Here is a 15,946-nt window from a genome sequence, read left to right as displayed (position 1 = left end):
TGATTCTGCAACTGGACCTGACAGCATCAGCCCACGGGTCCTAAAATCCTGTTCTTCCGCTCTTTCACTCCATCTCTCTGTTCTCTTCACCCTCTCTTTTGCTCAAGGTCAACTGCCATCTGCTTGGAAATCAGCCAACATCACCGCTTTGCACAAAAAGGTGCAAAAACAGATCCTAGCAACGACAGACCAATCAGCCTTCTCCCAATTATCAGCAAAGTCATGGCATCCATCATTGCTTCAGATATGAAATCTTTCCTCTTCTCCAATGGCCTGATCTCTGATCATCAATTTGGTTTCAGACCAGGTCACTCTACTCTGGACATGTTGCTTCTGCTGTCTCAACAATGGATGGAGGTCCTCAATGCCAAACAGGAAATTAGAGCTGTCTCCCTCGACACATTACGTGCCTTCGATATGGTCTGGCACCCCGCTCTGCTCACCAAACTCTCCTCCTTTGGTATCCATGGAAATCTCCACGCATGGCTGGCGGACTTCCTCTCTAGTCGTAGTCAACGTGTGGCCCTGAATGGGTGTTTCTCTCATCTCCTCTTCCTGTTCAGGCTGGAGTTCCCCAAGGCAGTGTTCTGGGCCCTGTGCTTTTTCTGGTCTTCATCAATGATCTCCCTGACTCTCTTGAAAATCCTCTCTATCTCTTTGCTGATGACTCCACTCTCTGCCGCTCCATTCCTCATCCCTCAGATCGGCAGTCTGCAGCCTCCTCACTCTCTGCAGACCTGGACAAAATCACAGACTGGGCAAACAAGTGCAACATGTCTTTCAATCCTGACAAATCTCACACTCTTACGATGTCTCTCCGAAAAGACCGACTGGACAACCCTCTCATCTACTTTCTGAATAATCCTCTCCAAGAAGTTGTGTCACTCAAGCTTTTGGGTCTCACTATCTGCCATGATCTTTCCTGGGAAAACCACATTTCCAAGCTGGCCTCCAAATCCAGTTGCCGACTGGGCATCCTCCATCGTGCGAAGTCCTTCCTTGGCACACCTGAGCTCCTCACCACATACAAGGCTTTCATCCACAGCTAAATGGAGTACTGCTCTCCCCTCTGGGCTGGTGTTCCTGCCTCACACCGAGCTCGTCTTCACGCTGTTGAATCCAAAGCGTTCAGAATCATTGGAATCTCCCGCGATGACGCTATCTCCGAGGGCCTTTCACTTACTCACCGCAGGCAGGTTGGTGGTCTTTCCGTCTTCTACCGACTCCTCTCCGGCCTTGCTCCCCCAGCTCTCTCTAGGCTCTGTCTCCCAAATATTCCTACAGGTCGCACAAGATCTGCCTGCAACCCTCTTATGGTTAAACTGCCAAAATCAAGACTCTCTGCTCACCTTCACTCCTTCATTCCTCTTTTCTCCCGCCTCTGGAACAAACTCCCTCACTCTCTTCAATCCCACTCCTCCCTCCAGGTCTTTGAAACGGCTGTTCACCATCATCTCTTATCTTCCCCAATCCAAAACCTTGATCTTTTCTACCCCCGCTAATTTCACCCCAAATCCACTTTTTTGAGATGACTTTTGACTTCTTTCCTGGAAGTCCTTGGTGTCCTTGCATTTTATACCTATCCTGCCTCCCCCCAGGCCCTCTCCCTCCCACACATCGCCTGACATCCCTGCTCTCAAATGTTGTGTTTGTGTGCTTCCTCCCCTTCTCTCCCCATCTTGTCGACCGCTCCCCTTTTTATATACTTTGTTTGCTTGTTTGTTTGATTTGTTTGTTTGATAAATGTTAGCTCTTTCACGAGCCTCGACTCTGTATACCCAAAAAAAAAAAAAAAAAACTTGGGGTGGTCATTGAAGTGATATCAAGGAAAATATACACAAAGAATTAAGTTAAGCACCCCTACACAACGAATTAAGGTAAGCACCCCCTAATATATATTCTTTGTGTATATGTATACATTGGCATATATTCTAAGGTATGTGAGATCAAATAATGATTGGTATGACATTAGCAATTATCCATTGATGAAATGCAGATGAGTGCACTCGTAGGGTTGAGTTGGGTTGAGTAGTGATCCGATCACGTGGGTCCTACACACGTTATTGACGCAAAGATCGCTAGAGGTCTTCTCAGAACAATGACTGTACGTTAGAAAACATAAACGTCATCCACACTGTCCGTGATGGACCTATAGCTCCATACTTAAATTGAGGTGAAAATATGCCTAAAATTCCCAAAAAATTTCACCTTAAATTATTCAGAAAAAAATAATGAAAACGGCATGATTGTTATGTTTTTATGTGACCATAATATCACTTCTCCAGAAAATATAGCAATATCATGGGTATATTACACTGTTTTGACGACAACAAACTTGTAATGTGCGAGGTTGTAAAAAAACGGGGGGGGTGCTTAACTTAATTCTTTGTGTATACAATGCTGCCGACATAGCACCCATCCCTGTCCCCCAAACTGAGAAAATATAGTTAAATGTAACATGTGCATTGTGCAATAATGTTAAGGTAACGTATCGAAAAAAAACCCCAAGGTAATGTTCTGTAAATCCATTTTTACAAATGCTCAAATCTACAAACTCATCGGCTTGAGAAGATTAAATTACAGACAATTTAAAATATGAAGTACACAAAGTTGGAAATCGATTCAATAAAATGACAAACAAAACAATGTAAACGTTAAAAAACAAAGTGGTTACAATAAATAAAAAATGGAACGTATCGTCATCGACAAGAGAGGAAATTGAAGAAACTCACTTTGCCTTTTGTTCCACTCACGTGAATAACATTGAGTGTCTCCAAGTCCGAAACCTGCGTACAGATTCCCAATCATACCCCTCCTCGACCTCATCCCGTCCATTATTAAACCATGCGTCGTTGCATTGCTAAACTCCATATTATGGTTTGCACTTACTTTCTAGCCCCCATGCTGCTACTCACCTTGATTCCAAGCTTTTCCAAATCCGTGCCCATTTGACGAACCTTCTCCGGTGCATGCTGCGAACATGGTTCGCCACCTTTGCCTCCTGGTTTTTGCATCATGTTCAGCAACTTCACCGCCTCCTGTCCAATGCCGCTCATTAGTTATCCTGCTATATTAAATAAGGCAATTGCATGTATGTATGTATGTATGTATGCATGCATGTATGTACATCTGAAAATCATAGGAAAAAAAACAGGTCTGGCCCGATCTCAACCAAATTTTGCATACATGTTGGTAGAATTAGTACCCAGCGTCAGGTCATGGACACAAAAAATTCCCACGCCCCTCACAGGAGCTGACAATTTGCTCATGTTCCCGAAAGGAGTGCGCGTTTCTAGCAACACAAGTAAAGCAGACAAGTCATCATGCCATTCACTTACCCACTAAGCCTGGTGTTGGCTTAACGGTTAATGCAGCCAGCATGATATCTTATGGTCCTGAGCTCAAGTCCCTGTCATGCCGCTGAATTAAGACCACGTGGGTTGACTCAGCCTGTCATCCTTCCGCGGTCAGCAAAACGAGTACCAGCTTACTGGTTAAATAGAGAAATTGCATCAGTGGCAACCGTGCCCCCAGAAAATGATGCAACCAGCAGCCACAGGCTGCACACAAGTCCACCACCACTTACCCACTCAATTTAGAATCCTGCTCACCATGCTTTTGTCATCCAATGAGTCACTCCAAATAATAATTTGCGCCGGGAGAATTTTATTTATTTATTTATTGTTAACTAGTTCATCAATTGTTGTGCACTTAATTTTTAAACCTTAGTTTCTTTCCTATCTATTAACAAGTTTTTCTTTTACCTCAGGAGTGTCGGTACTGTACCCAATTTACGAGTCAATGACATTGCTGAAGATAAAGCTCTTGGAGAACAGGAGGTAGAAGGTGATACAAAGGGAAGATAAGCGTTTCTTTAGGCATGGTCAAGGGTCGTGGAAGAGCGAGGACAAAAAAAACAGATCGGGACACAACATTATTGTATTTACAGAAAAACAACAACAACAACAACAACAACGCATTTTAAAGACCATTTCCCCTGCTAGAGCGGGGGTTAGCCTTGCGGTCCCCATGACAATGTTCTCCATTTTGCCCTATTTTGTGCATCTCTCCTTGTTAACCCCCTTGCCCGCATTTCTTCTTCCACCATCTTTGGCCAAGTCTTTCTCGGTCTTCCCCGTCCTCTACTTCCTTCTACATTCATTTCCATCACTCTTCTCAACCAGTCACTTTCATCCTTCTTCAACACATGACCAAACCATCGCAACCTGTTCCTCTTCACAACATCAATCACAGGCTCTATTCCCATCATCTTTCGCAATTCATCCTTTGTCTTCCTCTCTCTCAACGATACTCCGCACATCCATCGAACCATTCGCATTTCCACCCTTTCCAACCTTCGTTGCTGCTCTACGTTCATTACCCATGTCTCGCTCCCATAAATCATAACACTTCTCACACGTGCAGCATACACCTTTCCCTTCAGCTTCAACGACACTCCCCTCCTCATCAGCACGCCACTCAGTTCCCGAAACGTCTTCCATGCACATCTCACTCCAGCAACTGTTGCCGAGTCTGATCCACCTTCTCCATTCAGCATGTCTCTGAGGTAGCAAAATGTTTTCACACCTTCCAGCTTCACGCCGTCTCCAAGATCCAACTCAACATTTCCTCCATCTGCAGCTCCCTCTGTGCACACCTTACATTTGAATGTTGCTGCCACACTGGTTAATGACCCTCTCAGACCACTACATTTTTGATGAACCCACTCAGCGCACATTGTACATTGAATGGAGTTCACTCAGACACCTTCCTGCACACAGCACAGGGCCACTTCCCAGTTCTTTCCACCTCACCACATGCTTTACCACTTGCCATCATCTTCGTCTTTCCGATATTCACCTTCAGACCTTTTGTCTCCATACATTCCTTCCACTTGTTCATCTTTTCCTTCAGTCCATCCATACTTTCCGCAATCAACACCAGATCATCTGCATACAACAACTCCCACGGTAAACCCTCCTTTACGTTCTGAGCCAGCACCTCCATCACAGCTACAAATAGTAGTGGACTTAGTACCGACCCCTGATGCACTCCCACCTTCACCTCAAACTCACCACTGTTCCCGTCCTTCGTCCTTACAGCTGTGCACGCTCTTTTGTACATTGCCATCACTACTCTGATCAACCATTCCTCCACTCCTAACTTCCTCATTGCCCATGTCAATACTTTGCGTGGAACCCTATCGAATGCTTTCTCCAGATCAATAAACCCAAGAAACAACTTCTTCCTCTTCTCCATGTACTTCTCCTGCAACTGCCTCACAATAAAAAGCACGTCTGTCGTTCCTCTTCCTGGCATAAATCCAAACTGCATTTCGTCGATCTTCACTTTCTTCCTTATCCTCCTCTCCAATGCCCTTTCCAATACCTTCATTCCATGCTCCAATAACTTTCTCGCTCGGTACGAGCCACACTCTAAAGCAGGGGTCGGCAACCTTAGGCACGCGTGCCACCATTGGCACGCGGCAGCGTAATCATTGGCACACTGGCGAAAGCAGTGCCCTCTCAGCTGCATGCCAAATCACCTCTTGAACAGCCATTGGCTGTTGCGCGGCCTGTCTTATTTTGTTTGATTGACGGTACAGCCTCCCGCTCACATTTCCCACAGGGATTGCAATGAAGCGGTTAAGGTTCGGTAGATGATGGCAAGCCCGCTAGCTAATAAAGCTAAAGTAAAGGTTCGGGCATTCCAGCCCTCATGGACAGAAGAGTGGGGTTTTGTTTTTCAGAAGGACCGTGCTGTGTGTACTTTATGTTTTGAAAATGTTGTTTGTCGAACGGCGAGGGTTAAGCGCCATTTTGAGACAAAGCACGAGAAAACTTTCAAAGATCAGGCAGACAAGGCAGAATCCATCAAACTTGCCATGTCCAGGTATGGGAAAGCAAGCCAATTCCCTCAAAATCTTTGCCACTGCTAAAAACCATGCGAATGAAGCAAGCTATCGCATTGCTCATTGCATTGCAAAACGCGGAAAGGCATTCACTAATGGCGAATATATTAAGGAGGCTTTTCTCTGTAGCTCAGAGGTTCTGTTTGAAGGCTTACCAAACAAAGAGACAATCAAATCAAGAATAAAAGATATTCCCATGTCAGCTAGAAGTGTTGAGCGACGCATCGAAGAAATGGCAGAAAATGTCAGCGCGCAGCAAATAGCTGGGTTAAAAGATGCTGTGGTATTTAGCATTGCACTTGACAAGAGCATGGACATGAATGACATACCACGTTTGGCAGTCATGGCAAGATACTGTGATTCGACTGTAAGAGAGGAACTCTGCTGCTTAAAGCCAATGTCTGACACAACAAACGGTGATGACATAGCCAAGGTGTTTATGGAACATTTTGAGGAGCGAGGGATTGACATCAGGAAGATTTTTGCAGTGACAACAGATGGCGCCCCCGCCATGGTCGGGAAACAGAGGGGAGCTGTCAGATTAATTGAGGAAAAAGTCAGTCACCCCATCATGAAACTCCACTGCATAATACACCAAGAAAACCTCTGTGCAAAGACGTCAAATTCAGATCTTAATGAGGTTATGGCTACGGTAGTAAAGGTTATTAATTTCATAGTTAAGCGATCTGCTCTGACACACCGACAGTTCCAGTCCCTGCTCGAGGAAATGGATTGCACATACAAAGATATCCCTCTCCACTCAGCGGTTAGGTGGCTAAGCTGCGGAAAAGTTTTGCAGCGGTTTGTCAGCTGCTTTGATGCCATCAAGGCCTTCCTGGCTGAAAAGGGCCAAAACTACACAGAACTAGAGGACGAGAAGTGGGTTGTGAAACTTATGTTTCTCACGGATATTACGGGACACCTCAACGAGCGCAATCTCCGACTGCAAGGTGCAGGGCAAACTATTTTGGACATGTTCGACACATGGACGGCTTTTGTCGGCAAGCTAGCAATCTTTTCAAGCGATGTTTCTACCTCCACTTTCCGCTACATCAGAAACATAAGGGAGCTGTCCTCACAGCATCAGCACCGCTGAAATATGCAAATACATGAGCGAGATTGAGTCGGAGTTCACAACAAGATTTGGGGATTTTCAGAAGTATGGACCGAATTCTCTTTCTTGATCAAGCCAGACAGCTTTGATGGACACGAATTGGATTTATCTCTGATAGACTGGTTGGATACACAGGACATGGAAATGCAGCTGATTGAGCTGAAGAGTTCAACACTGTGGGTGACTAAGTTTGCAGAGCTACGGAAACAACTAGAAACCACGGCAGTGCAAGATCACGGAACCTGCATCTTTATCTGCTGGACATCCGTGCCGAAGAAGTTCAGCTGTCTCCGGAACGTTGCACTGGCTTTGCTGTCAGTCTTCGGGTCAACGTACCTCTGTGAGTAGATATTCTCACACATGAAGAACGTGCTCAGCCCCTCCCACAGTCGTTTGACAACCGACCACTCCGAAGCATGTGTGCAACTTAAAGTGACGAACTACAACCCCCAGATAATGGCGCTCAGCAAAGGAAAGCAGGGCCAGAGATCACACTGACTGGTAGGCATCTGTTTATTTGTAGTACAGATGGGTTTGCATATGCAGCTGTTTGTCCATCTCTTTTGTTCCAACTCAGATGTGGATGTTTTCATGAGGATGGCAGCATTCTTGTATAGTACTGGTATTTCTGTTTGATACACTTTATTCACCCTTTTTGACATTTGTTCCCAATGCAATACTTTGTAAATGAGTTACTGAAAGCAGTGTTTTGAAATGGGGTCCGTGCATATAATTTGTAACCTCATGGGGGACAAATTTTACAATGATAGAAATGATCATTACAATATCCTGATTATGAGAGATAAATGTTTCTTTAAAATGTTGTTGCTATGCATGTAGCCTATATGGATGGAATAAAATTCCATGTCTGTTGGAAATATTTTTTTGATGTGGTGTCATAATTAAAGTTAATGTTAAACTTAATGTTGATATGGCACACTAATTAACAAGAACATTTCAAACTGGCACTTCATGTCAAAAAGGTTGCCGACCCCTGCTCTAGAGGGTCACCTTTCCCCTTGTATAGAGGGACGAGGGTACTCGGTTCCCAATCCACTGGAATGCGGCCTTCTTTCACCGCCAGATTACAGATCTCTGTCATTCTCTTCACACCCCAACTTCCTGCTGCCTTCAACATATCTCCCACAACTCCCGTCGGCCCTCCCGCTTTTCTACTCTTCATTGCTTTTATCGCTTCCTCAACTTCCTTTTCAGTTATCTTCTCTGCCGGTCCTAAAACTGGGTTACACTCTATGTTGCCATCCCATTCATTCTCTGTATTCAACAGCATTTCCATATATCTTTTCCATCTTCCTTTAATTCCATCTGGGTCCACAACGATTTGTCCCACTTCATCCTTCAAGCAACTCACCCCCATCACATCACACCTCTCTTTCGCGATCTGCTTTGCAATCCTGAATACTGCTCTCTGACCCTCTTCCGACTCCAAGCGTTCTCCGAACATTTTCCTACATGCCTCCTGCGCCTTTGCTACCTCTTTCTTTTCAGCCTTCTTGGCTGCCTTATAACTTTCATGCTCTGCTGTTTCTGCTCCCGTACTCTTCGCCTTCTGCCACTCCTTGAACTTCTTCCTCTTCTCGTCAATCCTCTTTCCAACTTCATCATCCCACCACCATGTTTCCGAGTGCCTCGGTGGCCCTTTTGTCCATCCACATACCTCACCAACGGCAACCAACAGACGATCTTTCATTGACATCCAACCACTTTCAAGCTCAACCACATCATCCTCTACCCTACTCAGCCTCTCTTTTAATGCCTCCCTCACTGTCACCTCTTTCTAGCTCCACACCTTCATTCTCGGTTGGTACTTCACCCGCCGAGCTCTCCTCGCACCTTTCACCCTTATGTCGCAGACAACCAAGTGGTGCTGTGAAACAGCCTCCTCCCCCGGGATCACCTTTGTGTCCCGGAGGTGCCCCCTATCTCGCCTACGCACCATCAGGTAGTCAACGGTTGTCGTCGACCCACCTGACGTGTATGTAACAAGCTTGTTATCCTCTTTATGGAACTGAGTATTACAAATCAACAAATCAGCTCCATCAGCAAACTCCAAAATCCTTTCACCTTCTCCATTTCTCACACCATATCCGTAACTCCCATGAACTCCCTTAAAACCATCCATACTCCTTCCCACATGTCCATTTAGGTCTCCTTATACCACAACAACTTCCTCATCTTTCACGTTTTCCATCAGCTTCTCTATCGCACACCAGAACTTGTCCTTCTCTTCATCGCTCCGACCAACCTGCGGAGCATATCCCGAGATGGCGTTCACCAAGAGCTTTCCAATCATCATTTTCACCATCATCAACCTATCACTCACTCTCGTCACACTCACCACACTGTCTACAATCTCCTCAGAAAACAGGACACCAACACCATTCACACCCTCCAGGCACCCCTGCCACACAAACTTGTATTTCTGTCCCTGCCTACCCTTCACCATTCTCACACCACTTCCCTTCCATCTCGTCTCTTGCACACAACATATGTCCACTCTTCTTCTGACCAATACTTCCACCACTTCTCCTGATCTCCCTGTCATTGTCCCTACATTCCATGTCCCAAACCTCAGAAACCGATCTCCACTTCGGGCTGTACCCTGCCCATATGTAGTTTATTTACAGAAAAAGAAAAAAAACAATTATTTACTGAAATTGCAGCATGACAAGGTGAACCAGTGAGCAGCACAAGTTGATATGCAGGTAATCTCTGTGCCAAAGCAGCAGTGTCTTCATTTTATACTCCTGGATGCAAGGTGCTGGTGTAGCAACCCATGGGTCCCCCAAGCGAGACCAACAACAGAATCTCCTTGCTCCAGCCGGTGACGTAACCGGTGGGCAAACCACGGCGCCGGGGTGGCCGGTCACGTGACCACCAAAGCGTGCCGCGCGTGCGGTTATATTCCTTTGCACCTGTCGGTCACATGACCACCAAAGCGCGCCTCGCCTGAGAGGCGTGGCTTTCGGTTTCGGTTTCGGTTGTGCTTTCTGGTTGTGATATATACACAAAGAATTAAGTTAAGCACCCCCCCCCCCCCCGTTTTTTTACAACCTCGCACATTACAAGTTTGTTGTCGTCAAAACAGTGTAATATACCCATGATATTGCTATATTTTCTGGAGAAGTGATATTATGGTCACATAAAAACATAACAATCATGCCGTTTTCAATATTTTATTCTGAATAATTTAAGGTGAAATTTTTTGGGAATTTTAGGCATATTTTCACCTCAATTTAAGTATGGAGCTATAGGTCCATCACGGACAGTGTGGATGACGTTTATGTTTTCTAACGTACAGTCATTGTTCTGAGAAGACCTCTAGCGATCTTTGCGTCAATAACGTGTGTAGGACCCACGTGATCGGATCACTGACTCAGCCCTACGCCTCATAGACCCTGTAAGCCGTCGTATGCGTTGCTGTGGCAGGTTGTTCCATTCCCGATGTAATGCACGTTCCAATTCATCCAGATTGGCTATTGGAGGGACCATCTTCGCAATTTGTCGTCCCAACATGTCCCAAACGTGCTCGAGGGGGTTCAACCTGCCACAGCAACGCATACGACGGCTTACAGGGTCTATGAGACGTAGGGCTGAGTCAGTGATCCGATCACGTGGGTCCTACACACGTTATTGACGCAAAGATCGCTAGAGGTCTTCTCAGAACAATGACTGTACGTTAGAAAACATAAACGTCATCCACACTGTCCGTGATGGACCTATAGCTCCATACTTAAATTGAGGTGAAAATATGCCTAAAATTCCCAAAAAATTTCACCTTAAATTATTCAGAATAAAATATTGAAAACGGCATGATTGTTATGTTTTTATGTGACCATAATATCACTTCTCCAGAAAATATAGCAATATCATGGGTATATTACACTGTTTTGACGACAACAAACTTGTAATGTGCGAGGTTGTAAAAAAACGGGGGGGGGTGCTTAACTTAATTCTTTGTGTATATATGCAGCCCGATAAACGGGCTTTTTAGAGTTCCCGAGTTGGTTTTTACAATAAACATCTTCTCGGACGAGTTTGTGTCTTGCCCGTCACTTCGTCCGTCTCAAGCAAGAGCCCTGCTCTTCACTGGTGACCCCGAATTTACGACACGCGATGGACACCGCAGTGTCCCTCAAATTGCCCACCTTCTGGGAAGCACATGCCGCCGTCTGGTTCACGCAGGCGGACTCCCAGTTCGCCCTGCGTAGCATAACGGAGGACGCCACGCGATACCATTACGTGGTCGCCGTGCTTGGCTCCGCGACCGCCACCCGCTGCCTGAGCTTCCTCCAGAACCCGCCCGCTGACGGCAAGTACGACGCCATCAAGGCACTTCTTCTGGGCGCTTTCGCCCTCTCCCCGGCTGAGCGCGCACGACGCCTGCTCGACCTTCCTGAGCTCGGCGATAAGCGCCCGTCCGAGCGCATGGACTACATGCTCGCGTTGCTTGGCGAGCACCCTTCGGATTTCCTGTTTCGGGAGCTTTTTCTTCGCCAGCTCCCGGCCCAGGTACGGGTCGCCCTGGCAGGCACGACCATCGTGAACCCCCGCGACCTCGCCAAGGAGGCCGACAAGATCGATTCGGCAAGCCAGCTCGCCGGACCGGCGAGCCAGCTCGTCGGGGTGGCGGCCGGGAACCCTCCCGCCCACCTGCCCGGCGCCCGTGACGCAGTTTCCTTCCCGGAGGCCGCCGGGCCGGCGCGACTGGCAGCGGCGACGCCGCGTCGCCCGGTCCCGACCGGAGCTCCCGCCGGACCCGGCCGGGTATTATTTCCACGCCAGGTTCGGGCGGCACGCCCGATCATGTCGACCCCCGTGCACGTTCGGCAAGTCGGGAAACGGGCGGGCCGGCGTTCCCTACCAGCAATGAACGCCGGCCGTTCCGGAAACCTGCTATTCATCGCGGACCAAGCGTCGGGGCGGCGCTTTCTCTGCGACACCGGCGCCCAGCTGAGCGTCATTCCCGCTTCGGCGGAGGACAGGCGGGCCGCCGTTTGCGGCCCCTCCTTAATCGCGGCCAACGGCTCCGCCATCCGCACCTTCGGGCACGCACCGTCGCCCTCCGCTTCGGCAGCCAGCTCTTTCACTGGGAGTTCGTGACGGCGGACGTCCCCATGGCTTTGCTCGGGGCCGATTTTCTGTGCGCCCACAGGCTGCTGGTCGACGTGAAACGCCGGCGTCTCGTCAACGCCGAAACTTTCAGCTCCCTGGCATGCGTATTGAGCCGTTCCGCGCCCACCGAGTTTTCCTGCGTCCTCCCATTGGCAGACGACTTCGCACGTCTCCTCGTGGAGTTCCCGGCCCTCACACGACCGACGTTTTCAGCCATCGCGGTGCGTCACGGCATCGAGCATCACATCCCCACTACGGGCCCGCCGGTGTACGCCCGGGCTCGCCGTCTCGATCCCGCCAAACTCGCCGTCGCCAAGGCCGAGTTCGCCGCGCTGGAGCGCCTCGGCATCGTGCGGCGCTCCGACAGCGCCTGGGCCTCGCTGCTGCACATCGTCCCGAAGCCGGGGGGCGGATGGCGGCCATGCGGCGACTACCGCCGCCTTAACGACGCCACTACCCCTGACAGGTACCCCGTCCCGCACATCCAGGATTTTTCCGCCCGGTTGGCGGGGCGGACCATTTTTTCACAAGTGGACCTGATTCGGGGGTACCACCAGGTGCCCGTCCGCCCGGCCGACATCCCGAAGACGGCCGTTATTACACCTTTCGGCCTCTTTGAATTCCTCCGGATGCCCTTCGGCCTCAAAAACGCGGCACAGGCGTTCCAGCGCCTGATGGACGGCGTGCTGCGTGACTTGCCGTTCCTCTACACCTACCTGGACGACATCCTCGTCGCCAGCACGTCCAGAGCCGAGCACCTCGTCCACCTCCGGACGCTGTTCGGCCGCCTCAGCGAGCACGGATTGATCGTCAACCCAGCCAAATGTCACTTTGGTGCGGCGACGATCGACTTTTTGGGCCACCGCATCACCCGGACCGGCGCCGTGCCGCTACCAGCCAAAGTCGAGGCCATCGCTGTTTTACCGCGCCCCGGCTCCGTCAAGGCGCTGCAGGAGTTCCTCGGGATGGTGAACTTTTATCACCGCTTCGTGCCCCGAGCTGCGCAACTCATGCGGCCCTTGTACGCCGCCCTCCGCGGCCAGCCGGCGAAACGCGACGTTGTCTGGTCCACGGACATGGACGCTGCTTTTACCGGCGCAAAACGGGGCCCTCGCCAACGCCACGCTGCTGGCCCACCCGGTACCCCAGGCTCCCTTCGCCCTCACCACGGACGCCTCCGACTACGCCGTGGGCGCGGTCCATGAACAATGGGTAAACGGGGCCTGGCAGCCGCTCGCGTTCTTCAGCCGGCAACTCCTGCCCAACGAGTTGAAGGACAGTACCTTCAACCGCGAGCTCCTCGGGCTGTACCTGGCCGTCCGCCATTTTCGCCACCTCCTGGAGGGCCGCCCATTCATGGCTTTTGTCGACCACAAGCCGTTGGTTTTCGCCATGGCCAAGGTCACGGAGCCGTGGTCGGCCCGCCAGCCAACCTCTCCGCCGTGTCGGAGTACACCACGGACATCCGGCACGTCGCCGGGAAGGACAACGCCGTGGCCGACTGCCTTTCTCGAGCCGGCGCCAACGCCGTCCACCTCGGCGTCGATTTCGCCCTAATGGCAACGGAACAGGCCACCGACGGCACGGTGCAGGCGCTCCGGGTGGCGGACATGGGCCTCCGCTTGGCTGACGTCCCCTTCGCGTACACGGTCCTGCTGTGCGACATCTCCCAAGGCCGACCTCGCCCCGTTGTGCCGGTCACCTGGCGGCGTCGCATTTTTGCTTCACTCCACGGCCTCTTTCACCCGGACCGGAAGGCGTCCCAGAGGCTGGTGGCGGCGCGTTTTCTCTGGCATGGGCTGCGACGGGACGTCCGCGACTGGGCCAACGCCTGCACACCCTGCCAGCGGGCCAAGGTCCACCGTCATACCCAGGCTCCGCTGGCTCCCTTCACCGTGCCCAAGCGACGGTTCGACCACGTCCACGTGGACCTGGTGGGTCCCCTTCCCCCGTCGCAGGGGTTCACCCACCTGCTTACCATGGTGGACAGGACCACCAGGTGGCCAGAGGCCGTGCCCCTCGCCTCCACCACCACCGCCGACGTGGCCCAGGCGTTCATCGCCACCTGGGTCGCGCGTTTCGGCGCACCAGCGGACATCTCATCGGACCGCGGCCCACAGTTCACGTCCGAACTATGGGGCGCGGTCGCCCTCACGTTGGGCGTTACCCTGCACCGCACCACGGCCTACCACCCCCAGGCCAACGGGTTGTGCGAGCGGTTCCACCGCTCCCTGAAGGCCGCACTCATGGCCGGCCTCCAGGACGACGGCTGGGCTGACCGGCTCCCGTGGGTCCTTTTGGGCCTCCGCACGGCTCCCAAAGAGGACCTCCAGGCGTCCACCGCCGAGCTGGTGTACGGCCAGGCCCTCCGCGTACCGGGCGAGTTCATTCCCGACGCCACCAGCCCCTGGTCCGCCGCGTGCCAGCGCACGGACTTCCAGGAGGCCGCCCGACGTTTCGCCCCGGTGCCCACGTCCCGCCACGGCGACCCCCAATCCTACGTCCCCCCAGCACTCTGCACGGCGGAGTACGTCTTCGTGCGCCACGACGCGCACCGGGGGCCACTCCGGCCACCATACGACGGACCCTTCCGGGTCCTACGACGGGACAACAAGTCCTTCATCGTCAACATCGGCGGCTGGGCGGACCGGATTTCGCTGGACCGCCTCAAGCCGGCTCACATGGACGTCGGCCAGCCGCCACGGCTGGCTCTCCCACCGCGGCGCGGCCGCCCCCCGTCCACTGCACCCCCCCGTCTGACCACCCACCACCACACCGGACCCCCCCCCCCCCCCCCCCCCCGCGAATGGCCAGGGGTCGTTTCGGTCGGGTCATCCGGACCCCCCTCAGGTTGACCTTCCTGGATCAAGTCCATTCTGGGGGGGCGTGTGTAGCGACCCATGGGTCCCCCAAGCGAGACCAACAACAGAATCTCCTTGCTCCAGCCGGTGACGTAACCGGCGGGCAAACCACGGCGCCGGGGTGGCCGGTCACGTGACCACCAAAGCGTGCCGCGCATGCGGTTATAATCCTTTGCACCTGTCGGTCACGTGACCACCAAAGCGCGCCTCGCCTGAGAGGCGTGGCTTTCGGTTTCGGTTGTGCTTTCTGGTTGTGATATATATGCAGCCCGATAAACGGGCTTTTTAAGAGTTCCCGAGTTGGTTTTTACAATAAACATCTTCTCGGACGAGTTTGTGTCTTGCCCGTCACTTCGTCCATCTCAAGCAAGAGCCCTGCTCTTCACTGGTATCAATAAGAGTTATTGGCCTAAATAGCTAAAAAGATGATAACATTTTAGAAGTCAAACAATCTGTAGTGGGAAAGTGATAACGCGCAGTGTGAAGTGGATAACCTTGTAGTCCATCATGGATCGTGTGCTCGAGGCCAGAGATACCCTTAGGAGACACAAACTACCCCCGAACATGAGGTAGGGATCCACCTCCTTGGGAAGTCAGATGAGCTGCAGCCGTGGAGACCTGTTGATGATATAATTAAAAAATCAGTATTAAAAAAAGACAAAAAGTTGGACAATCCAGCCGAAATAAGAAGCGTGCTGGTTCGGGTGACAACAAGGGTAAGGTTTACACAGAAGGTAACTGTTTGCTTAGGCCTTAAGTGAGTATTTTACGCGGCAAAATACTGTTACAGCCACGGGTTTCGGGGTTTGCTACGTTCCACTGGATCAGGCATTATGTGGCGGAGGTACGCACTGTACCGAGTGCTCTTCTAGTTACTCTTGTTTTTGTTCATAATAATGAAATTCCAGTACACAGGTGTTAATC

The 15,946-nt window shown here is 51.0% G+C and overlaps 1 protein-coding gene across 3 annotated transcripts in view; it reads right to left on the bottom strand.

The window, feature by feature from the left end:
• LOC137430145 (folylpolyglutamate synthase, mitochondrial) overlaps window positions 1-15,946 on the bottom strand; it is a 56,917-nt gene that overhangs the window by 34,602 nt on the left and 6,369 nt on the right. For all 3 annotated transcript variants that reach the window (XM_078780322.1, XM_078780324.1, XM_078780323.1), the window contains exons 2-4: window positions 15,517-15,640; window positions 2,916-3,038; window positions 2,733-2,786 (exon numbers count right to left, since the gene is read on the bottom strand). In XM_078780322.1, coding sequence (XP_078636448.1) covers window positions 2,733-2,786; window positions 2,916-3,038; window positions 15,517-15,588 — 249 coding nt within the window. In that variant the 5' untranslated portion in view covers window positions 15,589-15,640. The remainder of the gene's footprint in view (window positions 1-2,732; window positions 2,787-2,915; window positions 3,039-15,516; window positions 15,641-15,946) is intronic.

Source organism: Myxine glutinosa, chromosome 6 (genome assembly GCF_964187855.1).
Source record: "Myxine glutinosa chromosome 6, kmMyxGlut1.1, whole genome shotgun sequence".
In the NCBI taxonomy this organism is placed as follows: Eukaryota; Metazoa; Chordata; class Myxini; order Myxiniformes; family Myxinidae; genus Myxine; species Myxine glutinosa.
Note: the sequence above shows the minus strand (reverse complement) of the source record. Positions and strands in the feature narration are given on the sequence as shown.